This window comes from Falco punctatus (assembly GCF_963210335.1).
Source record: "Falco punctatus genome assembly, chromosome: 3".
In the NCBI taxonomy this organism is placed as follows: Eukaryota; Metazoa; Chordata; class Aves; order Falconiformes; family Falconidae; genus Falco; species Falco punctatus.
In genome coordinates, this window is record NC_137582.1 from 68,687,519 (window position 1) to 68,715,092 (window position 27,574).

A 27,574-nucleotide genomic window follows, 5' to 3' on the forward strand; every position below is an offset into this window, starting at 1 on the left:
CCTCCTATCTTGGACAGGCAAATTTAGAATTAACAGAAGATGTTTTATGAATTTCTCTTACTTCATGATTTTTATCCAAAATGCCACATAAAAGATGAGGACAGCAAATATCTCTGGCATTAGGCAGTCACAGCTCTGCGGTTAGCTGCTGAATTCAGCTGTTTACATGGGCTGCTTAAACCAGAGCTGCTGGCTGGGAGAAGGACATGGTGTGACCCTCTGCATCCAGCTGCAAGGCTGGGGCTGAGCCCCTCTGTGTGGGGAAGGGATGCCCAAATCCCTGCCCTCTTACAGCTTGTAATGCTGGCTGGTGAGACTAGCTGGCTGGGTAAACCCTGCAAGATGGGAGAGAAGAGATGATGGGGGAATAATGACCACAGACAGCACTCACTGTGGGGACCTTCAGGCTGACGATTCCCCACTTGGCACAAATTTGCTCCAAAGCTCATTGTTCCACCTGTGTTTCCCTGCTGCTGACTTTGAACTCCCACCTCTGCCTCCTGCAAAGTGCACATCTGTGCTCTGCCATCCCAGAACCCCCAACAGTGCTGCTGTTTTCGATGGGGCGGATGCAGTTTTGCTGAGGAATCTGGTCAGTGGCACACTATAGCTTGCCAATGCAACTGAGAAAATGTCTTCGTAGGGGCAGAGTTATACTGGTTTAGGGGCTAGAGGAACAATATTTTCTGCCTTAGGGAGGAAGACAGGTATGAGAACTTATGCCCCATCCACTAGGAGTGTGTATTTTCCCATTGTTCGGTAGACCAGGCACTCTGTTTCTTGCTCTTAGTACAATACCCAATTTTTTGGTAACAGAACTGATGTATATAAGGATAGGAGAGACGCAATGGGAGAGGGAAGGCAAAGTAAACAAAAGCAATGTTTTCTCATGCTGCCAAAATGTCTGGGCATTTTACACTACTCCTAACCTTCCACTTTATTCCACTCTCCCAGCAAACCAGATCAATGCTGCTAAGAAGCAGATGAAAGCGTAGAGGGTTGTGGCATGTGGCACTGGGCTTCCTTGCCACTCTGTGAATGGTGACTGTTCAAGCACAGCCACCACTGAAAACTTGAGTAATCTCTTTTGTTCTCATCGTTGGCATAGGGGAGTTTGCTTTAGGCCACATTGTGGTAGAGTGCCCCTGGAGATGTCCATTGGAAGCTGAGTATTATTCACCTACCCAGCTTTTTTTGCTGTGGTATCATGTTCCTATCTAGATAGGTATCAGTATTCTGAGATTTGCTTCTATAGTGACAAAGACATCAAGAGTAACATAAATCTCCTTTGATTACATTGTTCGTGTGAAACATCTCGGCTCAGAGAGTAATGATCAGTGGCACGAAGTCTAGCTGGAGGACAGTAACTAACAGTGTACCCTGGGGGTCAATATTGGGTCCAGCCCTTTTCAACATCTTCATTAATGATCTGGATTATGGTGCAGAGTGAACCCTCAGCAAGTTTGCATGACACAAAACTGGGAGAGGTGGCTGATACACCAGAGGGCTGTGCTGTCATCCAGAGGGACCTCAACAGGCTGGAGAAATGGACTGACAGGAACCTCATATAGTTCAACAAGGGGGAAGTGCCAAGTCCTCCACATGGGGCGGAACAACCCCATGCACCACTATATGCTGGGGGCTGAGCAGCTGGAAAGCAGCTTTACAGAAAAGGACCTGGATTCCTGGTAGAAGTCAAGTTGGGCAAGGACTGCCAATGCCCTTGCAGCAAAGAAAGCTAACTGCATCCTGGGCTGCATTTGCAGGGTTGCTGCCAGGAGGTCAAGGGAGGTGATCTTTCCCCTCGACTCAGCACTAGTGAGTTCACACCTGGAGCACTGTCCAGTTCTGGTCTCCTCAGTACAAGAGAGACACGGACATACTTAAGATGAGTCCAGCAAAGGGGCACTAAGATGGTCAAGGTGCTGGAGCATCTCTCTCAAATCAGGAGAGGCTGAGAGGACTGGGACTGTTCAGCCTGGAGAAAAGACTTAGGGGGAATTTCATCAATGTGCACAAATATCTGAAGGGAAGGTGTAAAGAAGACAGAGCCAGGCTCTTCTTCAGTGATGCCCAGTGACAGGACAGGAGGCAGTGGGCACAAAGTGAAATACTCTGAACATCAGGAAACATCTTTCCACTGTGACTGAGCACTGGCACAAGTTACTGAAGGAGCTGGAGAGTCTCCATCGTTGAAGATATTCATAAGTGGCAGAAAACGGTCTGGGGCAACTGGCCCTGGGTGGTCCTGCTTGAGCAGTGGTGTTGGACTGGACAACCTCCAGAGGTGCCTTCCAACCTCAATCCTGTGACTCTGTGACTAAAATACAATTTTATAATTGACAAGTCATTTACAGTTTATGATATTTGAAATTGCAGCAACTTTTATTTTACTGAGAGCAGCAAAATGCGGGTAATTGGTTGGTAGGGATGGCTTCTAATGGCAACATGAAATGTGCAGTTAGAACAGCAGTGTGAATGCATCACTCTGCGATGAACGTAGAGACAAAAGCCCTTTTTTATCTTAGCCAAAAGAGGTTTTCCTTTTGTCTTAAGCAGTAGCTGCATTTCTCAGGAGAAACTTGCCATCTGTCTCCCTTACTTCACAGCATTGTCCTTTACAGAAATGTGGCAGCTCTCCTGTATGTGTGCAGTGGAAAGCAGGCCTACACTCCTTCCCGGTATATCAGTCTTTGATGGAGGGAGTCGTACAGGCTTGCTGCATGGGAAGTATTGGCTGAGCTTTTCAGCCCCTCACATTTCCTGTTCGTCTGCAACGTGCCTTAGTAACATGCCCCATCTCCTCTTTCACCATATATAGCACTGACAGGACACTGAAAACACTATGCAGGCCCTCCACTTCCCTTTAACAGAATTGTTGTGGGGTTAGTATGAAGTCTCAAAGCTTTCTTCACATCTGATAAGAAGTCTCACTGCAAGACATGAAATAAAACCAAAATTTCTGATGTTTTTCTCTGCGTCAGCATTGAATATAAACCCATAAACTATAGCTTTAGACTAATTAAGTCCCTCTAATGTCCCATCTTGATACTGCAGAGCATGGAAAAATTGCCAGAAATATATACATTTGATTTTTAAAATGGAAGATGGTTCATAAGGATGAAAGCATGCCTACATTAAGAAATTATAATAGAAATGTGACTTAGAAACCTCTGGTTTACCCTTACTGGAACACAGGCTAGCATCCTAAAAGCTGCATTTATTTGTTTGTGGCTGTAATTCAGAGTGGAACTCAAAAACAGAAGGACTTTACTCAAATAATTTATTTTGGGCTGGGCTCTTAAGTTGCTAAATTTCAGAACAAAGGGAATCTTTATCTCAAAGTTTATGAACTCCTGGAAGTGAATTTTATAGCACAAAGCCTGTCAAAGTCTTAACTATCATCACTGTTGCAACTCTATATTTTAGTTAGATGTTTATCATGACGTAGCTTTAATGAAAATACAGTGCTGTTTAAAATCACAGACTTTTGTGTTTACTCATAGGAGATGAAATGATCTAAGAACACACACATACATAGAATTTGGGGGAGGGGGTGTCAGACATGTAATAACATATTTGTACAGTACTCAGGAGAAGATTCCTAATGAAACAGACATTCAAAGCACACTGAATAATTAAAAAAACGTTTTCTATGCAGTATACTTTTGTTGAGTCATATTTAAAGGTGTTACTTGGCTTCAAAAGTGCTTGGATTTGCCAGTTGTTACCTTCATGGTTTACTTCATGATTGCAATGACTGCACTGCAGCCTCATATGAGAGGCAATTTGTAATACCTTGTAATTCTCATATTCCTCATTTCTGATTAAGCCTTTCTGGCCTCATCACATGGGAAAATATATTTTTATAAAACTCTTACAGCTACTATACTATGTTGGTGTGTTTAGTCACAGATTTTTACTGACAACTGAACAAATGAGACTTTAGGATTGCTCCGTTTAAAGTGGTTGGAAGAAATTCACAAATCAAAGAAGATACAACTGGCCTTTTATGACTTGAACAGGCTGGGTTTTCTTCACAACTCTTACATAGGTTTCCACAGATCCTTTATATATTTCACAGAAATATTTCAAAGTAAAAAAGTTTTATATCTTTCCTTAACATAGTATGAGAGCTGAGCTAAAAGGACACAGATACTTTATTTCAGATTTGTATGCTCTGCTTTAATCTACTGCCTTTTAAAGTATAACCCGTGGTAGAAGGTTACCAGATTGTCTCCTGCTTTCATTGCAGTGTACACTATCTTTTTTTTTCTTTTTTTTTTTTTTTAAATAAAACACATGTTTCATTTTACATTTATGAGCATTGTAATTTTTGTAGGGCTGAATCCTGAAAGATGCTGAGGACCAATATTTCCCATATTTTTCAGTGAACAGAAGTGTCTTCTCTGACATTCTCAGGAGTCTGATCATTAGACTGGTATATAGCAGATGGACATGACAGAGGGTGAGCTTTGGCAGCACCGTAAGGCAGATATCAGCTTTACTATGACCATCTCCAAGGGAGAGACAAGCATTCCAACAGAACTTCAAGCTGCTACTTCCAGTTTATTTTGGGGATCCTTTTTTTAGGTGCCTGTTACTGTGGTGTTTCTAACAGTGACAGGTAAACAATCAGTTGCTCAAAATACTGCTATTTTCTTATTTGAATAATTGTGAAGAAGTATGTATTTATACAGTTTGCTTGAGTGTTTGCACTTTTTTTCAGTTAAACTGAGTTACTGTTCTTAGCTTGATAATAATGTACAGTACTAAGTCTAAAAAAATGTGTACACAGGCTGTTATGATTCAAGAATAAATATAACACCTATTTCTGATTGAAATAAATGAAGAAGCAGTATATTTTATATGGGATTCATCACAGACTGAATAACTAGGACATTCCAATGCAAAATAATTTTGGAATGAGACTGCAAAATTTTAAAGCCTAGAAATTCAAAATCACTGTCATATCATGGATCTGCGGATAAAAGACGTGAATTTTTTTCTAGTCACTTTTTTCAGAAATATCATTAGAAAAAAATATTTGAAATGTATAAAACTAGTATTACATGTATGCTGACCTTTATGCATGGAAACTCCACTGCTTCCACAAAAGTTGAGTTTAAGATACGAATCAGAATCTGTGTGTATTTTTGAAAAGGTATGAACTTGAAGAACTCAGTTCTGTCTTCTAGGAACATTTCATATGGTGAGATGAGAGTTGATGAAATATCCTTACAAAAATCATTCACAGCAACTCCTATGGAATCTAGGAACTGTGCAGGAAAAGTTCATGAGAGCTCCATTAGGAAAGTTATTGGCAATCTGGGCATTTCAGTTTTGCAAAGTTAAAGACTTTTACTTAATTTCTGTCCATCACTGACTACCATCAAGAAAAACAAAAATAATACTTCTGCAAATGTAAAAAATTGTTCATTTTTAAGTGCTTCTGGTTCAGATGTATTGCTCAGTTAAGCTGAAAGAGCTTTGGGAGCCTTCATGCAAAGGACAACATTTATGCAAAACCTAAGAGGATGCAAAAATTGGGCAGATAGTGAAAAATGAGTAATGACTACTCATTTTCTGTTATAACACTAGGTTTTATTTGAACAACCAGTAGGGAATAAATTCCTATATAACTTATTTGTTTTTTTCATTGCTTTTTAGGTCTAACTGTGCTGAAAATATCCGTAAACATATCTTGCATACAGGAAAGCATGAAGGAGTGAAAATGTATAACTGTCCTAAATGTCACTATGGAACCAATATCCCAGTGGAGTTTCGTAACCACTTGAAAGAACTACACCCAGACATCGAAAATCCTGATCTGGCATACTTGCATGCGGGTAAGGTCATTCTTCCCTTTGCTTACAAATTCTTCTCTATTCTATATGAGCATGCTTAAAGGATTGTGATAAGAAAGCTAGCTTTTACGTTATCATTTATTCTGAAGAAGAACATGATTTTAAAATGGGCTTAGTTCTCTTCAGGTTTGCACAAGGGATGAAGGTTATTCATTAAGCACTGAAATCCATTCATGTTTCACAAGCAAAGCTTTCAGTTCAATACCTAAACATCAGAAATGTGTGCTATTTAGGTGCCTCACTTTGAAATCTAGTTGAACTTTCTTAGGGAAATATTTTTTTAACATTTGTTTTAAATCTCTCTACCCACTCTATTCCCCCATGAACAGAAAACCAAAATTCCTTAGGAAATACAGTGGTAAATTAATGTACCAATTTAAAAATTCTTAGATTTCATTACAAAAAAGCTTGTTTAGGAACAAGATTTTTGTTTGGTTGATTGGTTTTGGTTTTTTATTAGAGATTCTACAAGTCACAATAGAAGGCAGAATTTTAATGGGAGCATCAAGTTAGAAGAACAGTAAATTCAATGGCAAGAGGTTAGGAGAAAAAATACAAAATTAGGCTGGAGCTTGAATTAAATGTGGTCTTAACTCACATTTAAGGCAGATAACTTAGACATCACTGGGCGGGAAGACAAGTCAGAGCAGTGGGAAAAAAGAACAGATGGCGAGAAGAAAGAGTTGAGGAATCCAGAGGAGTAAGAAGCTATGGGGGCCAAATTCTCCCTAAGATGCAAATTAATCTTCCATTGAAGTACTACTATTAGTACTGCTGTGTCAGATTTGAATTTTCTTTTGTAAGGAATTGATGTAATAATTTTTGAGACCTTCATATCTAAAAAAAAGCACAACCCAGAGAGCTTTCATTCAGCTCTGTGCAGCACATACACTCAAGTTATTTTAAAACCTCTCAGTCTTCTCAAAATGACCGCTTGCTTTCCTGACTAGAGGCAGTGGATTATTTGTACCATATATTTCTATTTGCCAAGTATTCCACTTCATTTTGGAACCAATCATCATGTCATGTCAGCATATGGTGGATAATATCTGGATGTGCAAACAAAATACCAGTTGGCAGAATACCAGTTTCAAAATAGGTCAGAAAACTGATCACATTTCACTGTACTTCTCACGGAAGTGAATGAATATTCAACTCAGAGCTTAAATCCAGACACTGTTGGATTTTTTACTACAATAATCCCACTTAAAATAATATGAAAAATTAAAATGATTTCAGTAGACAGATATACAGACATTACACAGATAGCTGTAGCACTGGTAGAATCGGTAATGTTTATCTAAAATTACAAATTCTGTGTAAGTTTTCATGTTCAAGACTATATCTAGGTAAATTAATTGCTCACTGTGGTGTGCTGTGGTTAAAACTATTCAACTTGCTTGGTCTGGGCAACATAGGAAAACTGTCATCAATGCATTGTATGCTAACAATACCTATTTTCTGTACACTCATTCTTGTGTTGTAGAAATGCCCTTGCACTGAACAGGGTACTGTATGTACAAACATATTACTACTAGCAAGAACAGGTTGTCACCTAATTATTGCCAGGCTAGCCTAGAGTTGGTATACAACAAAAGTGTTAAAAGATTGTTTGCATAATCCCATTGCTAAAAGGGTGATACTGTATTTTCCTTTCAGGAAGAAACACTGTTAAAGCAGGATCTGGGCAATAGTTGTGCATTCACATCAGAGTTAAATTAAAGGGGTTTTCATTTCTTGATTTCAATCCATTTCTGACTGCTGGACATAGGAGAGTTAAAGGTTTTAGAGAAGATTTTGAGGAACGACGGGATCACTCTTGTGCCCTCACTAACATTCCTTATCAAAATAAGATTTGTTCTATGTCTGATTCGTGGTTACTGATGACTTATTGGTCATTGGCTGCACCCACAGAGAATCGACAACATGACATAGAACCCTTTAGGCTGATAGGAGTATGAAGGTGTCACACAAGATTGATTTTTTTTAACTTAAACGTAGTTGTCTGTCTTTTGTGTTCTAATACTGCTTTGTAATGGGAAAGCCAGCCTCTTCACTTCTGTAAGCAGAATAGAAATAGAATAAGTCTCATCACTGGCAAAGAGAGGGATGCCGACTCAAACCGCTTTGCAGGACCAGTTAGAAACTGCCTCACCACAGCCCACGAAGAATGGAGCTGTGCGGTACGTTTAGGATGTGGCTGGAAGTAAAAATCAAATCTGTTTCTTAATTTTATCGGTTGGATTTCTAATTCAAAGTTAATGCTTTAATACTAATTTCTGCTTAACTTTCTTTAGCAACTACTGTACAGCTTCATGGGGTCAGTGGCAGTAAAGAGCTTGAAGAAGCTGCCTTTCTAAGGGAGAGGCTGTGAAAGGTGGAAAGCAGAGCAAGTTAGCTTGTACATGAGTAAGGATGATACTGTAATTGATAGGTGATATCACTTTCTGTTCTGCATCTTTGAAATCCTGTATAGTCTGAGGAATTGATATATGGGAATGCCAAAAAAACCAGGTCTTCAGACTTTCTTTCCTCTTTTTGCTATAGACTGTCATAGAGGGAGATATGTAACTATACAACTATATTCCTTATAAACCTTATGTAGTACCATTATATATTTTAAAACAATAAAAATCTAGAGAATGCTTTTTGGTTTAACTCTTAAAATTTTCTGCATTTGAGCAGCAGGCCTTCAATGCACACAAAGCAACAGAGATATATGCATCTGCACATAAAATTACGGATTTACTAGATTATACTTCCAATACCAATTTATGCATTTAACCTCTAATTTTTAAATAAAACATCAAATCTGTTTTTGAAATGGCATTTTGTGTTGTTCTGTAAGAGATATATGCCTGTTTCTTGATATTCTCTGACCCATTTTCTCAAGGTCCATGTTGAAACGGAAATTTTGTTGGAAAAAAAGCCATAAATCCAGTGATTGTTGGTTATCCACAATACTCATTTTTTCTAAAAAAAGAGTCATATTTAAGATGCCAATTGATTTTATACCTGTTCTAGAACAGAAGTGGGCTTACTAGCAAGCTCAGAAATCATGCAGTTAATATTTTAGTCATGGCAATTCGGTTCCAATGGAAGCTATTCATATTATTCTTGTTATCAATGCACAAATCTGAAAATTTGTCATTACAAATGGGAAATTAGTATGAGTAAATTGTCATATCATGTTGATGACTATAATTTTAGTGATTTTTTTTAAAATATGATTATTTGATAAAGGAAATTTTTCTGAATTGTTTACTGTGGGTTTGTCTGTATGGCAAGTAGCAAAGTAAGGTGAAAAAATCTTTGGACTGATTCTTGTATGCATTATGTTTCCAAGAGTCTTGGATATGTTTTTCCTTCCAGTTGACTGAGCCTAAATACTTTGACAAGTGGGACAAGGGAAGGGCCCGTACCTGTGGTAGAACCTGTAGGGGATCAGTACTCCAGCTGGCTTTCTCAAAGCTTTGTCTGCTTTGGAGCAGCATCACTTGGTAGTGATAATGTTCATCATTTAGAAGTTCTTGTTTTATAAGCATTGTGATACTATTATGATGCATTATATATATCCAGAGAGCATTAATATCTATGGCTTGATGTCTCCATTATTCCAGTAGCTGCAGAGACCATGGTATCTCACTGTGTGCATAGTAGTCTTCTGTCGATACTAAACTGGCTGTAAGTAAAAAGCCTCTTCAGAGAGAAGAGTAGCAGTTTGCTCATTATTGGTTTTGTGATCATATTGAAAGTTAAGGAATTATATTGGGAGTTTTTTTCTGTATTGTTCTTTCTGTGCTGCACTTTTACAAGTGATCATGATCTGCAAGAATGAATGCTGCTCTAGGAAACCAGAATAACACAGTTTTTCACTGAGCGACTGATAGTGGGCTTGCTCTCGGTCCGAGTTTCCTCATGTGCAAAAGAGGTGCAATGCTTACATAGTGTGAGTCACAAAGCTTTTGCTTGAAAATGGCTTCACAACAGTCAGCTATGAGGTTAGGGAACTGCTTAAGGTACTGAAAGAAGATTTGGAGATGTTTTACTTTAGAATCAGCAGTCATACAAAACCTTTCTTGGAAGTCTTTTTAAAATAAAAAAAATATCAGGGAAGGCAGATCAATTCGTTGTACTCTGTTTTTTCTTTGGAAGTAATGCTATGCTTGCAAAGCACTCAACTTAAGCCAGTGTGCTCTGAGAGTCTGACACCCTGGGCACTGTGAGCAGGGGTGGAGGATCACTTACTCGTAAAGATCCTGGCAACTGACAGCATGAGCAGCTTCCCCTCGCTGCACAGATGTGTTGTGGGGAATGCTTGGAAGTACAGCTTTGTGTGTCTTTGCATCTGTGAAAATTATAGGTGCCTCTGGGGTTGGGCATCCACTGAACAAAGATCGTGACGATCATGTTTTGGCAGTTGGCTGCCTACGTGGTGATTGAACGCTTAGTGCTCATGAAGAGTTACATAATTCATGACCAAAATGATAGATAGGTACTTGATTATAGTGTATGAGTTGGTTCACAGTGAGAAAATATCAGACATGAGCTACTCTTAATCTAGCTGAGAAAAGCCTAAGAAAAATCAGTTACTGAAAACGTAGTCAGACAAATTGAAATGAGAAGTTGCAAACACTTAAATATAAGGTCGATTTTGCTCTAGCAACAACTAGCAGAAAAAATTATCCCTGTTCCATTCCTTTGAGCCTTGACAAGACTGGATGTGTTTCTGCAAGATAGGTTTCAGGAGGGCCCAAGGTTGCTGGGTTCACTGCAAAACTAATTAAGTAGTATTTAAGGGTCTTTGATATACCAGAAGCCAGACTATTATCTAATAGTCCTTTCTGCTCTTAAATCTTAAAACCGTGTTAATCTACAGCCTGTCGGTAAAGGTTGTGTTTGTGAATCTAAAGTGCTTAGGTGTTGTGATAGCAAAGGGATAGTTGAGGAGACACGTAAGTCCCCCAAAGTGTTCTTTCTCATAGAGATGACGTTCCCATACGTGGTGCTAAATTCATCCTCTCTTTGAGCCTGGAGTACCCGTGCCTCGGTAGAAATACACTTGCTTAAAATAAGTTTCCTTCTAGCATAAAATATGTCAGCGCATTTATTTATTTAAGGTGTTTGAAGAATCCTTATGAATTTCTGCTCTTTTGGTTGGCAGTTCCCTTAGTGGTTTTTTGGCTCCTGACATCTGCAATCGATGAAAAGACAGTACTATTAATCATCTGTTCATTAAGCCAGGCCCACATCCTGCTCTTTTCTTTTTTAGATTAGGGGAACAGAGTTAGGGGATGGTTTAGTTCCTTCCAGAGAGCAGTGAAAATGAGAAAAGTTTACTGCAGTGTCTCTTTTATGCATGATTGAAAAATATTTTTCCAAACTTTTTAAAGTGCACTTTTCAAAAGGCTGTGATCTACAGGTTTCTCTGGCAAAAGCTAAAGAAACTGAAAAACAAGGCTGGACTAGCAACCCACAACATGATTACATCATCAACAGGGGACACAATTGTGATGCTATCGGTTGTAACAGTTGCAATATTCATGAATGGAATTCTGAAAGTTCAAATAGTTAATACCAAATAAAATTGTGATCTTTATCCCACTTGACAGCTACATTTATCAATTTATTAAGAGAAAAAATTGATTGCTAAAAGTTATGGTGTGATCTATTATGTGATTTTTATCAAGGTATAACTGTATTACCGAGTGGAAGCTGCAGACTTATTCAGAATGTGAATTGGACACACATAACCTGATAATATAGCAATTATAAGAGTATCCTACTGCTTTTCTACTTTTAAATATTTCTTTTTTTTTCCTCTTGTCCTTTCTTTTGCTTTTTCTCTTTAATAGAAAATATAAAGTTGAAAAAAATAGGAAAAATAAATTAATAAAAACCTGTTTATTCTTATACTCTTTCAATTCTCCAGAAATATAAAATCATTGAATGCAATTTATCAATGAAATAATGGAAGTACAAGTCAGTTGAGTACCTATGCAAACTTGTTTCATACCTTAAGTAAAGCCTTCAAAGAATGGGTGCATAGTTTTGTTTGCAAGCATATTGAACTTTGTTCTTAGAATTGTTATGTTCTTAATCTTTATCACTGTTTAAATAAAATACTTTACATGTTGCAATTTGTAACAATATTGAAAAATTGTCATTGCTAGATATAAGCAAATCAGATAGAAGCTTTTACAGTATCAGAATATTGCTTGGGTTTCTAGTCAGATAAAACATTATTTTTGATGGCTGGTATACTTATAAAAAAAAAAAAAAGGCAGCAGCAGCTCTGCTTCAAACAGGTTTGCTCTTGTCATAGCTATTAGTGCCAGTCTTTCAATAGCATGTCATGTAGATTGGCAGACACTCCCTTTCCTCTTTTGTGAAGAATAATAATTTTAGCGTGTGCTTGAAATAAAAACCTAGTATAAATGATTTTCTGTTTGTAAAGGAGAAAGCTAGATTTTTATAACCTATGTAGATTACGTATTATTGTGTTTCAGGAAAAAATAATCTACATTTTAAGAATACCTAAAGCCTAAGTAATTTGATTATTTTTATAAATGTTTACTATTAGAAGGCTTTGTATGACTAGAGAACTTCCATAACCAGTATCTTTATCTGGGTGGTCATCACAGTAGAATAGGTTCTTTCCAGGTAGCAAGTGAAGTAGAAAGGAAAGGGAATAAAAAAAAAAAAAAAAAGAGAGAGAGAGAGAGAAAAAAAAAGAAAGAAAGAAAGAAAGAAAATTAAGGTCATGAAAGTATTTTATTCTTTTTTTCTAGTATGTAGCTTTTGCTGCTGCTGTTGAAGAGCTTAGGGACTTCTTTCATAGTCCCTTAGTTGCTTTCCCTGAACAGTCAGCGTATACTGCTTCTGAATGACATGAAAGAAGGTGTTGAAATATTTTGATGCAAATATTACTTCATCTAACATGCAAACCCCACCACTATTAATATTAGTTATAATCTATAAGCTGATGATATCCTCAGATAAGACTGAAAGACATGAATTTCACTAAGAAAAAAACAACATTCAGAATATAATTTTAAAGGAAAAGGAAAATATTGCCTAGACCAAAGTCTGCAGCATCCCTCTGTTCAGTAAGGGTATAATATCTGTCATGTTGTGTCCCATTTTTCCATCAGATAGCTGACAATAAGGTGCAGGGCCATCACACAAGTGGTTTTCATGTTGTGTGTATAGCACCAATGGTATTTGTAGTCACGGTCCTGCATTCTCCTTAATGCCTTTCTACCCACAGCCCACTGCTCTGAGGATTTCCTTTCTGAAGAGCTACCCAAGCTTGTCACAGGGCTACTAATTCTTTATGGGGTGAGCTTTAACTCCTGAGCAACTTGGATCTCTTTGCTTGTGTTAGGGTGTTGGCATGCATCTGCTTTCCTGTCATTCCTCCCTGTGGCATCCTGGTTTCCAAGACAGGGAACCATTTGGTTGACCTGGAGGAGGGCTGTGCCACACTGGCCAATACAGAAGCCCTCATAATTTTTGAAATTTTCTGTTGAGCCTGAATGCCCACCTTGCATCTGCCCTCAAAACACTCTCAGGCGGGCATATGCTTTGCAAATTTCTTGCACTGTGCTGGTAGCCACATGCCAGATCCCTGCTGGTGTTCACAAAGACCGTTGCCTCTGCAAGGATGTCAGGTTCACTGATGAAAAGAAGGTAATCTTAGTCCAAGCTATTATTTCATTACACTAATAGATAAAATATCCTTCATGAAGAACAAGACATATTATTGCCTATTTGGTGCTAAAAATAGGATATCCTAACATAAAACTTTTAGAGCAAGGCTGAAATATTAAAGTACAGAAGTAGAAGAAAGCGCTTAAGGCACGACAGCCATCTAGAAAGACAAAAATATTTAATTCTGCTAGAAAATACATATATGCATAATAGTATATGGTAAATGTAAATAATAAAAGGAAATATTAGTATTCAGATATCAATGTATTGAAATTCTGAAACACCAAAAAATGGGATATCAGAGTAATCAAAAAAACTTTTCAAATGAACCAAAAAAAGAAATTAACCTTACAGAAGTAATAAAAAATAGAGGTATATAGTGCATGGGAGTAATTCAGGATATTTTAATGTGGAGATTGTCGTATACTCTGAATTTTTAAATTGCTTTCCTGTTAGGAGAAGCTCTTTTAAGAGTAGACCTCTTAGTGTATCATCTAGGGAAGTTATGTTGAAGTCTTAAGAAATATAAAGCTCTTAATTTATTTTTTTTATTATTAATGTAAAGGGTAAGATGCAACTTGAAGAAGAATATGAAAATATTGATTATAATGTATTGTGAATTTTTAACATATATAACATGAAGCATAAATATTTTGTATTTTGTATGTATTGTATAAGATGTTTATATTATATAAATATTTTAAATCTACATTGTTGATATATAAATAATTTTCTGTAACTTTTATTTCTATAAAATTATAAAAAGTAAATATTTGTAAATAAACACAAATAGTAAATGTCACAGTGGTAGTATCCCAGTTATGAACATATTATTTAATTAGTTGGAGATTTGAACTAACAGGACTTTCAAGCCCTGGGGGCGCTGTATTTCATTGTAACCACATAGTAGAGTGTATCTTGCCTACAAAATGCCACCACCTCTTGGCCTCTTTCTCTGTGGCTGTATATTATTTAGAGGACACTTTAGATTTTCTCTTCCTGTGAGATACTACCAGCATCTCAACAACATGCACTGAAAGAGTGTACTCTTGACAAATAACTTAAAATGATTAACATCTCTAAATCTGCTTTGATTTGCTTGCAAGTCATTGTCTGAATTTTCTTTCTTTTTTTTTTTTTTTTTAATGTACACAAAAGAGTTATTTGCTTGTTACACAGAATTTGGTTACTACACAGAATGACATAAATATTAGCAAGTAACTCCAGAATCAGAAAAGTGGTGAAACAAATGTGGATGATGTTAGATATGGAAGGATTAAATGAAGTGTTAGTTGAGTGCTCAGTGCTTTACTAGTTTGGGTCATGAGTGAGGAGAAAAGCCCTCAGCAATAATTGCTACAATCAATCACAAATCATTGGTATTCCATGCTGATTTTAAAACTTTTTGAGGGGCTTTCTTTTTGTTTGCTTTCATTGATCCAATGTATGCTGCACTGACTTTCCATTAATTTCTTGATGTGGCATTGTGGATCTTGACCTTTTGTAAGTAGGGTGCCATGTCTATCTGATACACGTGTTCTTTTGTACTTCTAATTTCTATTTTACTTCCAATAGTTCTTCATAATTTTTCCCATCTTTTCATTTACTAGATCTTTGGTACCTTTCAAATGCTAAATGCTGTCCCATATATCCTTAGTAACCATGCTGGATTTTTCTGTCCTTTTTAATATTTAGGTTTTATTGGATGAATGTAGATTGCACCTTCTCTAACTGTACCTTAAATAATTGCCACTTAAGGGAATTAAGAAGTACAAGGGAAGGAAAATGCTGACCCATAGACTAAGCAGAAGGAAAAAACGTTCCCACTGGGTCCAATTTCCTAAGAAGGACCATCAGGATAGTGACTAGGACCTGAAATTATGGGCTGAATGACCTCTAAAAAATTATCAGTTCAAAGAGGAGCTTGTCTGTAACTGTTTGCACTAAATGAAATGAAGATAGGTAGAAGTCTCACAGAAGAAAGATTGCTTCACTTTCTTGTGAACATATAAGAGTGTAATATGAAACTGTATCTCATATAAATACATCACATGCCAACTGTCTGTATTTCTTGTATCATGTCAAAAAAACATGGAGGCAGATACCATATCTCTCAACTCCCAGCAGGCCAGTTAGTGGGGAACCCCTTTTTCTAAATGGGAAGATGGAAAGTACATCTGAATTTAAGATATTTTATGCAGGTCTTGCATTTGCTGGAAAGAGTGCATGCTCATCACTATCTAATGTCAAAGAAATGTTTTGTACTAAAGAAACCACTGCAGATTTAATACAGATGTTTTCATTCTCTCAGTCATTACAGTATGATTTTCGTATAATATTCTCTGACAGTAAAAAGGGACCTTAAAGTGAGTTCCATTTTCATATAAATTGCATAGGAACCTGAGCATTAATGAGTACTTCAGGCTTCAGATAATGCAGATCACTCGTTCATCAGACTGGATGAAAGGCACTGCTGGTTTAAATGAGTGCACTACCAGTGGCTTGGCTGTGGGAAGTACAAGAGACATCCGACATCCAGAGGCAAAATTGCTGGACAGGTTTCTGCAGTGTAGAAGAGCAGGAGAGCTCTTCTGCAGGAGAGCCTCTCAGATATTTGGAGGAGAAGATCAATTCCTGTTTGTCACAATCCCTGCTTAAACAACATTTAGGAAACTTTGATTATTGTTGCTGGAAGAGTTTTTCACTAGTGGCTGTTGTATTATAGCTAAAGGAAAGAGTTGGTTGCTATATAGTGTTTGGAAAGATAATGTCTCATGTACGTACAAAAAGGCATTAAGATAACTACCATATTACATACTAAGCTATGTCTCTACCTCTTTTATACCTTTCCAAAATGGTGGTACTTATTCAAACCCTAGGAAGTAGTAGCAGATAACAGTTCTCAGAACAGACTTTATATAAGATTTAAAAGAACTGATCTGCTGTGAAGTAATAGTATGTAGAGGAAACAAAATGAAAGCGTCTTTTGATAGCAAGAAAAAAAAAGATAAATCCCTGATTATCCAGTTATCTCAAGAGACACTGACAGTTTTTAGGCAAACATTTTCAATTTAACATCAATTTTAGATTTGGCATATATATCTGAAATTCAAAACTAGATTTGAAGAATTTGAAGTTGGGGTTTATTAAACAACCAATTGCACACTAAGAAAAATAGTGTCAGTAGTTTTTAGAATGTATGGTCAAAGTGAAATTAAAAAGGAGGAGCCATTGAGAAACATCTAGAACCTTCACATATTAGTGCCTGCCATCACCACACAAAATGCCTGTGGGATAAAGCTACTTCAAGTCAACTACATTTAGCCTCTTCTGCTAAGGATTTATCTATAAATCCTTACGTTTCAATAGTATTCAGTATTATATTATTTGTTGTTGACCCTTTCTTTTGTAATACACGTTCCTCTGAGCAAATTCAACCACTGTCAAAATTGTCAGTAAGACTTGCTGAGCTGCTTGTGCTTCTTTCTACCTGCTCCAGCAAAAATCCTGAAATACGAAGTCAGAAATTTATCAGTGTCTGAAAATCATGAAATCTCAGTTATCTGTAATTCAGTACAGCCTTACTTGTATTATAGACCAGGAGGGTTAAGACAGCAGGGGGACGCAATCCTCTCTTCTCTGTTGCAATTGTGCGGGGTTGTTCGTCACGTATGCTGTTTCCTTCAAACTTTTGAGCTATGGAAGTGAGCAACTGAATAAATGTATTTCTCAAAATGTCTTGAGATACAATTTCTAAACAAAATTATAGAAGCCTAGATTTGTAAGATTATCCAAAAATGGAGTATTTTTGTTAAATAAAGCTATTTCCACAACTGGTGGCTGATGTGCAACAAAAAATTTCCAAGAGAAAAATCAGAGAGAGGCACCAATTGCAGAAAGATTTGATCATGTTGTACTAGCTGAGTACTCAGTTACACAAAGAGTAAATGGTTATAAGTCGTTATAACCAGTATAACGTTCCTGAGGATCTTGGGAAAGCAGAGAGAACTAGTGATACTTTGATGGAAAGAGTAGGACTCCTCATTCTGAAAATACTTAGCTTTGTTCACCAAAAATTAAGAAAATTGTTAAGCAGGGGGGGATGCTTTTCTGTAAGGTAACTTAGATTCAAATGTGAAGCAGGTTTCAATAGGTGGCTGTGCAGGTGCACAAGTGGCTCACAACGAAAAGATCATCCACTTTGCAATGTCAGTGCCTGTTTTCTGTGGTGAGTCTGCTGTGCAGCGTGCGGAAGTAATGCTGTAACCTGACGTCCCCATTGAGATATGGGACACCTCTAAGCATGTTCAAAGTTTTTCAATTTTATTTTTATCAGCATGTAGGCTTTGTCTTTGCTTAAACTCACAGCCTGTTTTTTTCTTTCTTTCTTTGATTAACTAGGATTTTCAAAATAAATGCAGATCCTTTTATGTTAGCATTAATAGGTAACCTGAGCTGATTAAAGTTATTTTTGCCAATATTTTTTAAAGAAAATCATTGTAGAATTTGCAATCTGATTTCTCCTGATGCTAATTGGCAAAAATAGGTCTCTTGGCTAATGTAGAAGTGCAAATGTTATAGAAAGAAATGGCAAATGTAAAATTATACTTCAGTTTAAGATTTAAATTTTATATTGATAAAGCTTTTACTGCATTTGAATTTAGCTTTCATTAACATAACATAACATAACATAGCATTGCATTATATTTCTCAAAGCAGTTCACTGTTTCTTCAAATACTGCTCTGTACCTGCTACTGAATTCACCTGGCCTATACATTTAAATATTGGTGGAACATCAATATCTGTAGTTTTTGTTAGGTTTTACTAATTTACATCAGTATTTCAGGTACTATGTCTTATTTCTAGGAGATGGTAATTGTTGCCCGTACACCAGTTCTCCACCTGCATGAAAATAGATTTTGGAATCACACATAAGATAATTTCTAATAGACTTTGGCCATATAGGATGAACGGAGCCAAATTATTGTCCTCATTTTTTAAGAATTTCTGAATATGAATAGACCCATATCAGCACTTACCAGTGTTGTTCAAGGATTTACTACAAGATTCTATATTTGAAGAATTCTTAGAACATGTGTCCTAAGCTTTTAAGATACTGTGGTAGTTTTTAAGAAGTCTGAGGCATTTTCAAAAGGCCATTTTATCTGACTAACTCATATTTTAATAAAAAATTTCACACGAATTACATATAAATAAACATAATTTCTAACTCTCTGTAAACCAGTAATATGTTATGTAGAAGACATTGCAGTGTTCAGAACAGGGAGAAACAGAAACAATCCATGTTATCAGTCTATATGTTGTTATGCTGAAATGCTGTACCCTGCTACAGTATGTATAGTACACAGCAAGATGTTTTCCACTAATTAAAGGCCTTAGGCTTCTAGGATGCTTAGATCTAAACATGGTTATTTTTACAGTTATACGAAGTAGGAGATAACTTAGATGGCATATTTTCACTTTCCAGTAAACTTTTATTTTTTTGCTTATACTGTTTAGAAATGGAGTTTTAAGTGTATTAGAACTGTTATGAATGTCTTTCATAAAAGTGAGGACTGTGAGCTTCTAAATGATATTGAGAGAGAGGAGGATTTGTCTAATTAGTTAAGTTTTTAATTTTACAAGCTGGAATAGATATGTCATGAATTTTAAAACTGAATTTATTTCATCTGTGTCATTCTAGCACTCTTATTTTGCCATAGAAATGTTGTATTTTACAAAATATTGTTTCACACATTTCTAAAATATCTGTGATAAATTTATTGTTCTGTAATATCAGGATTTGGTTTAGTTTTTATCATATAGAACCAAAATTTCATTGCCAATTTTTGTATTTAAAAGCTTGTTAATCTGCATTGATTTCTTAGTTTGGTATGGATTCTGAGCTGAAAAATACAGTACATCACTGACTGTTCTATCACCTGACAGCAACTGATAAAGCATCCGTGCAGAAAGTGTCAGAAAAGGTTAATATTTATTGATTTTATGGCGCTACAACCAATGTAGTTTTGCCATCAAAGATGTATGGCCACCAGCAATGGAATCTGTAAAACTGCAGGTTGGATGCTAGTTTTTATTATAACCTATGCCAGTATTCTGGCCTTAAAAAATGACAGATATTTAATTTAAGACAAAAGGCTTTGAATTTGCAGCTACTGTATTCCTGCATCGGGAATTTAGTATTCTAAAATGAAACCCAAGCGCAGCGCTTTAAAGCTTAAGGGGGGGAAAAACACGCAACCTTGCATTGCAAATGACAATCACATTTAGCCTTTTCATCCACTTAACTATGTGCTATTGATCTGTAGAAGGTGCCCAAGCAAGTGATAGCTGAAATTATGAGCAATAAAGGGCTTGCTTCTTCAAACAAAAAAGTATATAATTAGTAGGAGTGGAGGAGGGGGCAGAGCCTGTGTTTGGTTTTAAAGGCGTTTAAACAAGATGGACTGAGTGCAACAGCAGTGTTTAAGTGTACACAAGGAGAAATCTGGTTGCCTTGAAGCATAAATCCATGGTCTGGTTGCAGCTTGTATGTAAAAATTAGGTGTGCACTCCAGCCTTTACATTTATCTCCATCAGGGTTTGCCTGACAGAAAGACAATCTGTTGGTTTGCCTACATCAGCTAGGGAGAGGAAAATCTTGTGAAGCTTTGGTTCTTCTAAATGCGTCCATAGTTTGCATTTTTATTCTATTTTTCATTTAGCTGACTCTTGATATCAACTTTTTCATAACTGATAGTTCTGTTGATATTTCCGGAAGGTTTTCAAGAAGATGGAAGAATACTTGCTGAAGTGCTGAAAATTAAGCTACTAAAATACATATAGACATGCATAGACCTTATAAAAGCAGGTTTGTAAGGAATAGTAGCAGGATCTGTCCCCAGATTTTAAGAATCCCTAGGCCCCAGATTTTAAGAATCTCTATTTAATAAATATTTATTGCAGAATTACTATTTTTATGGTACAGTTTTGCATGCAAATTTTTCTCCTCTACTTTCTTTAAGGTTCAGCATCAGGGACAGCAGTAACAATGGGTTTGAACAAAACCTAACGGTAATTCAGCAGTAAGAAACTCTTATTCTAACCTGACCAGTAGAATGAATTGCATGGCATACAGTAAACATGCTTTAGATCGCCTCTTCTGTGTACCACATTTTTCTGTTGAGCTTTATACCACCAGTTTGTCTGGGCTCTTTTTTCCCCAGACAGCTTACCCGTTTTATTGTGCTCATTTAGAGGAAAGAAAAACTGTTTGTCTCCTTGAAAGGCAAGAGAACAGTGAGTGGAAAACTACTTTTATAGCTCAAATACCATTATAATATATGGCAACTAAAATTCTAAAATTGAAAGAGAAGATACAAGAGAAAATCTTAAATCATTTTTTTAAAGCCACTGACAATTTGAAATATTCCCATGAAGATTCCTATTTCTTGCCTTCCTTCCTTGAGCTTAGTAAAATGTGATTTTTAAAATGATTGTTACAATAACTTGTTTAATTTCAATAGCTCAAATAAGATCCATTCCTTATATAACTCCACCTTTTTTATTTTAATGACTGTGTCATTAATCTAACATTTTCCATTTTTATTGTGCTTCTTTTCTCCCCCCTTCTGATCACTTTAAATTATGACTATGAAATGGCATGCGTTCAGCAGCAGCATGCTCTGGCTACATTTTTACATCCCTTTTACTCCTTTATTCTTATGTTTTTAGCTTGTGGTACAGCCAGGTGCCAACAACATTGTGGCTGTATGGTGTCCATAAGTGACTTCCAGGCTACAGCTTTGCATGGCAGCTTAGTGACAGGTTTTTCAAACACTTTGTTTCATTTTTTTTATATTAAATATCGCTGCTATAAGCTATTTGCTATACTTTATAACACCTTCACCCCAAAATTAGTTATTACCTTAGGTAACGGTTGATATGTTCTGTTGTTAGCTGATTTTAACGAAAGATTTTGTGGAATTATTACTTAATTCATAATGTCATTTTTCCATAGTACCCAGCAGTACTCAACTGAAGCCATGTATTTATTTTAGATTGTGTACCCATGAGGAGACTGCATTGCTTGAATCATTATCATTCATTGAGTACATAAAATTTATTTGTGTGGTCAAAGTTCATAATAAATTTGAACTAAAACTAAGGGATAAGGAAGAAATGAGGCATTTTGAGACCACAGCTCACTGAATGGTTACACATGCTAATGTGCCCTCCTTGTGCCTATGTGAAATGGCAAGGAAAATTAGGAGCTCAGAAATTTCTTAGAATTCGAATTATACTTGTACTCCCCAGGCTTTTTGATCGATCTTCAGATACAGGATATGAAGTGGTCCATCAGGTTAGGGTTAGGGTTAGGATTCAGTACTGCCCTGAACACCTGCGCACATGCACTGTGTGTGTTACCAGTAGTGCAGCAGAATTGCAGTGTGTCTACAACTTCCAAGATAAAGCAGAGGGCAAAAGGTAGTATCTTGTTTATATTTCATTAAGAAAAAGCCAACATGAGCCAGAAATTATTACGTCATATTTCAGATCTGAGTCAGGGTATTAAAACAAACCAAATGTTACTGAAATCACTGTACCTCTATTTACAGAAAACATGAAGTAGCAAAGTATTCCCTCAAGAACCAGTGGTGTAGCTCTACTTTGAGCATGAAAATGCATTGGTGATCATTACTGTTAGTGTTACAGTGTCATTACCATTTGTGGATAGAGTTTAGGGCAAGTCTGACTGCAGGCGCCTGTGTGTCAGCTCTTCCTGCCCTTGGTAAAAATCAGCTCCATTTGGGAACACATTTCATTGCACTAGTGGAGGCTGAATCCAGCCTGTTAGAATCGGAGCGTGTGAACTTCAAAGCAGCAGTGCTGAGGGGCTAGCCTGGACTAATCATCCCCAAAGAAGCCAGGAACAGTATTGCATTCGTGTAGCTACGTGGCTTCTGCGTGGGACTGGGTTTGCCTCTGGCCAAGCTGTTGTGTGGCAGGGAATGAAGGGTCTGGCGGTCTCTGCGCTTCGAAGCAAGGCTGTTCTGTTGGAAGTGATTTGCTGAAACCTCCAGAGTTTTATTTACCTATTATATCGGGGGGTGGGGGGGGTGGAATACCTCCTCTGGAATGCTGAGACTGTAAGAGGTGTTTGTGCTGATACGGAGTGGAAGATGGGCAGGAGTCTTTCCAAGCCACCCAGTCCTGCTCACAGCCTACATATACTCTGTGTCTCATATGCAGAGATGCACAGAGTTCTCAAATGGGACATGAGGATGCCTTACCGTTTGGTAAATATTGCATCTGCCCTCACAGATCTGTAGGATATGCCCCAGCATTTAATTCTTAACAGTTCTTGGTTATTATTTTCTGTAGTTAATCAAGTACATTTCTGTTTATTCACTGTCTTCCTTGAGTGTTTCTTGCTATAATACTTCATGAAATAATTTATTCAGGCTTGATGCTTCTTGCTAAAGTTATAAATTTGATTGCATTGCTATATTGACTGGAATGTTACAGAGCAGTTAGCTTTTATTGTGTTTGTAGTGTAAAATAGGTGATTTTATTGTTCATTTTTATATCTCAGATTTCATCTTTTATTAGAATTTTGAACTATATCATCTTCAGAGTAAGATTTATCCTTAGTGCTAAGTACGCATTTTAAAATTCTGATTAATTGACCTATAATTCATCTTAAAAGTTAGATTTTGGGTTTTGATACAATCAGGAATGAAGAGTAATAAGTAAGAAAAATTTCAGTTGCAGTAGCTTTTTCCTCAACAGACACTCATAAGAGTTGCAATATCCACCCCACCCCTTCCGTTTTGCTTAACGAAGGAAAGAGCAGCAATAACTGTCTAGTGTGTTATGTCAAGACTGTCCCATCTCTCTTACATTGCTCTTGGGTCTGTGTATTGCAGTCAGAAGTGGAAAGCTCCCACTCCTGTGTGGATGTGTGTAGTCTAATCAAAATGTTGTAATTTTACTCTGCAGTAATCTTGTGATATTACATGTAATTGAAACTAAGATATTAGACATTTAAGCCCAAAGAAAGATCTGTCAGGCAATATATTTTTAAATATCAATTTCTGTGGACAACGTACTCATGCATTGTGTTTTTTCAGCAGCAGTAGCTTTTGCGTATTATTTCAATTCACTATGTGGTGCTTAAGAATATTTCCTTCAATTTATATCTAACTCACTGTTAAAGAGATCTCACCGCTGTTAAGATGGGGGTTGTGGATGAGCCAGGTGATGTGTTCTGGTTCCCCTTGTGTCATCATCTTTACTTTTCTAAGCAGTGCAGTGCAGTCAAGGCAGTAGTGTTATGGGTAACTTATAAATTATTGACTAGTCAGGCTAATAATGCAAACAATAAATATTTAAGCATCACTGGCAATTTGGGAATTTTGACCCATACAACTAGGATTTATTTTTGCTGCTGATGAGCAATTGGGATCAGTGTTCTGAGGTTTAAATTGTAATTTATGTTCCTAAAATGGAAGCAAGATTACTGATAAAAGTGTGCTTTATTCCTTTTTGAGTATCATTTGGGACAGAGAAAAGATTGGTACAGATGCTAAAAGGCTGGTTATATTTTTCAAAGAATGCAGTTATTAATTAATGCATTCATAAACTAATCTACAGATAAATGAATTCTTTGACATTTCATTGTGAAGTTAAAAAAAAATAGGAATAGCTACAATTTTGAGGAAAATTCTCTGTATCTTTGATACCAAACTGAGAGAGCAACTCCCTATCTTGAGTGGAAAATAAAAATTAACTTCTTGACTTTTCAAAATTAATTTACTTTGTGTGTGTGTGTGTATTCCCATATTTGTTAACAAAATCCTGGAAGGAATCAGGAAGTAAGATTATTCTGATATAAGAGTCTCAAAATAAGTGGTTGGACTTCTGGTGAAGAAAAGTAGTAGATAGTGGAACTTCTGAAATTGTCATGAGGATTTTCACTTTACTAATCCTCCCTTTTAAGTTGTTGGGGTTTTTTTTGTGTACTTCAGGAGTAGAGAAGTGATATTATACAGTTTAGAAACAATCCATATCATTTCAGATCTCAGTCCGTAGCAAAACAGAGAGGAAATGAAGTACAGAGAAACTGAAGTCCAATTCTGCAGGCATGTTACGTACCTAACTACCTTTGCAATGTCCAGCCTCCCGCTGAAATTGTATTGAACCCTCAGTTCAGACGTGTGTGTGTGTATGGGGCCTCTCTCAGGCTTAGAAAAGGGAGTTTGTGGAAGCCCCAGCAACCAAATTCCCAGCCTCCCAGAAGGCTAGTCTTCCTCTAATACAGGACATCTTCTTCAAAATTAAAAATGCACCTATTTCACCGTGAAGAAGACATAAATTAATAGTGATGTGCACTGCTTTTATTAATGCGGCGAAAGGAAATGGAAATGCTGGACAGGGCTCCATTTCAAAAAGTAGCAGCTACACGCATTAGGAGTAAAGTGGGGGAACGTGTACAGGAATGTGCTCTCGTATTTCAGAGAGAAGAAACGCAGTGTTTCTCTTACTGCTGGCACAACTTGCTGCTGATAACGTTATTCCCTAAGAAAGTCTCTTCTGTAATTCCAGCAGCAGAGCTGGTCAGCAGCAGAGCCCAATCTAAAATTCTGTTCTGCCTAACTGTGCTATTTCATACCTAGATTTACTAGTCAAGGTTATTAGTCTCAAACAGTATTTTTTGCAGTAATGGCCGCTGGTAAATACTGTGACCTTCATTTGAATGAGAAATATATGCACACTGATATGGCTTCTGGTAAAAGTTCCGAATGTATGCACGATGTAAAGATGTACAGGTGTAGTTCACAGTAGCCACCTCTGTTTCCTTGTGCTCTGTAGACCACTGTGCAACCATGTCCTTCACCTTGAGCAGGGAACAGAGTGAAGCTTTATGTAACTTCTGCCACTACAACCTCTGTACCATAGAACAGCAGACTGCACAAACGAGAGAGCTTGGGTGGGGTTTCCCTCGTCTGAAATTGTTCAGAAGTAGATGGGGCAAATGTAAAATCTGAGTACCTCCTAAAACTGGGCCATGTGTTGTCAGGGGTTGGGTGAGAGGAAGGACACAGAGTATTCCAGCGGATTTTTAGCAGCAAGAATCATTAGCTGCAGGTGGCCTCAGCTTGAATAGCTCTGAACTTGGCCATCTTATGGTGGGAGACATTTGGCTTTCACCTAGTACAGGAAAATGGAGAAATTGGTTAGTCCTGGTTCCCCATACATACTTTCTCTGCCAGACCAGGCATGAGTTCAGCAGAGCTGACATTTAGCCTCTTGTCCCTTAATTTTAATAGTTGTCTTTGAAAGAAATTGCCAAATTATTAAATGTTTAATATCTCAGCACTTAAAACATATCATTTTAAAACAGTCATGTATAATATTCTTTTATGTGCATATGTAGTAAAGTGCACCTATATTTTCCTTTGTGTTTGATCATTAACAGATATATTATAATGTCAATATATACTGTGAATGATATTTTAAACAAACCTTCTACTGACTTGGCTGTAAACTTGAGAAAAAACATTAGTTTCACCTTAAGGTTTTAATTTCCTTATGTTTAGTATAAAATCAATATTTTAAGAGTGACTAAAATAACAACCAGACAATATTTACTGCTTTTATGCTGAACATTTCAGCGAGAAGAACATAGGAGGAGTGTCCAAGTCATATTTTAAACATTTATAACCATCATTCTAGTTCATCTGAGAAAGCTTACTTTATTAGGTCTAGAAGTACAATCTATTCAATTAAAGCATTTGTCAGATAAGTACTCTGAGTGGTAAGAAGTATTTTCCTAAACGTTAGATATAGATACTTGGATCTAGCATAGTCCTCCACCATTACAAGTCAGGGATAGTTCGTCTGATACCAATAAATTAAGATCAGTTTAAAATTGCTGGAAAAGAATGAAAGAATTGTGTCCACTACACTGTCTTTAAAAATAAAGTTAAAAGCATGAATGTGGTTATTGGAGTGTCTGTTCATAGATGTATGAGCTAGATAAAGGGCATTTTGCCATAATGTGTCAGATTATTTTGACTTCAATTTTTCATGAGGCATGTTAAGTTAAAGTAGTGCCTAATGTGAGTAATAGTGACAGAATCTGACCTTTGCATGTGGTCTTTTTTTTTTTAGTCTTTTCTATAATGATAGTGAACATCTGAAGTAAACCTTATATTAGTTAGAAAATATTACTTTTTTTTTTATGTCTTTTGTCACCGCGAACCATTTGGACTTGGTTTTAAATCTCATCTCATGGTCCATAGTCCTTCTTCTTTGTCCTGTCTTGCTTTCCAAAACAAAGCATAACTAAGCATTCAGGAGGGATCGGGAAACCACTTCTTCAGTGAAAAGGTAGAACTACAAGGGGGGAAAAAAAGATAATCAAAAAGTAACTCAAGTTTCAGGCTGGATGGTAGAATCATTCTTACACTGACTATACCTCTACAGTTGTAAACACTCTGTAAATTTCATCTAGTAATGCCAAATTCTTGCCCTAAATTATGAAACATCAAGTCCAGAGGTAAAAAAAAAAAAAAAAAAAAAAAAAAAAAGTGAAGGATTACAACTCTAAGTGCCTTTCATTTTTGCCCATTTCAGCCTGAGGAAGGCCATTCCAAACTGGTGTTGCTTAGTCCTGTCTTTTTGTCTCATAACTTCAGATTATTTTGCTACATGTCCTTGAAAGAATTCCTTTGTCTGTGTTGTGAATCCTTGCCAAGTCTTTTCTGACTGCACAGGATGCACATAGGTATTGTGTTGTCATTCACCCAAACAGTACATCCTCTACAGCAATGCTATTTTTTCATTACTATGGTATGGCAAAAATTATTTTTAAATACAGGCTGGCATTGAATTTTATATTTCACTTTTATATACGTAATGAATCTAAACCCAAACATGGGTAACTTGTCACGATTTCATCACAGAAGGAAGCATTATATCCAGGTTT

At 36.8% G+C, this 27,574-nt stretch overlaps 1 protein-coding gene across 3 annotated transcripts in view; it reads left to right on the plus strand.

Annotated features, from left to right (window-relative positions):
- Positions 1-27,574, plus strand: part of ZNF407 (zinc finger protein 407) — a 355,347-nt gene that overhangs the window by 242,960 nt on the left and 84,813 nt on the right. For all 3 annotated transcript variants that reach the window (XM_080381215.1, XM_080381213.1, XM_080381214.1), the window contains one exon: positions 5,671-5,849. In XM_080381215.1, the coding sequence (XP_080237341.1) occupies positions 5,671-5,849 (179 nt within the window). The remainder of the gene's footprint in view (positions 1-5,670; positions 5,850-27,574) is intronic.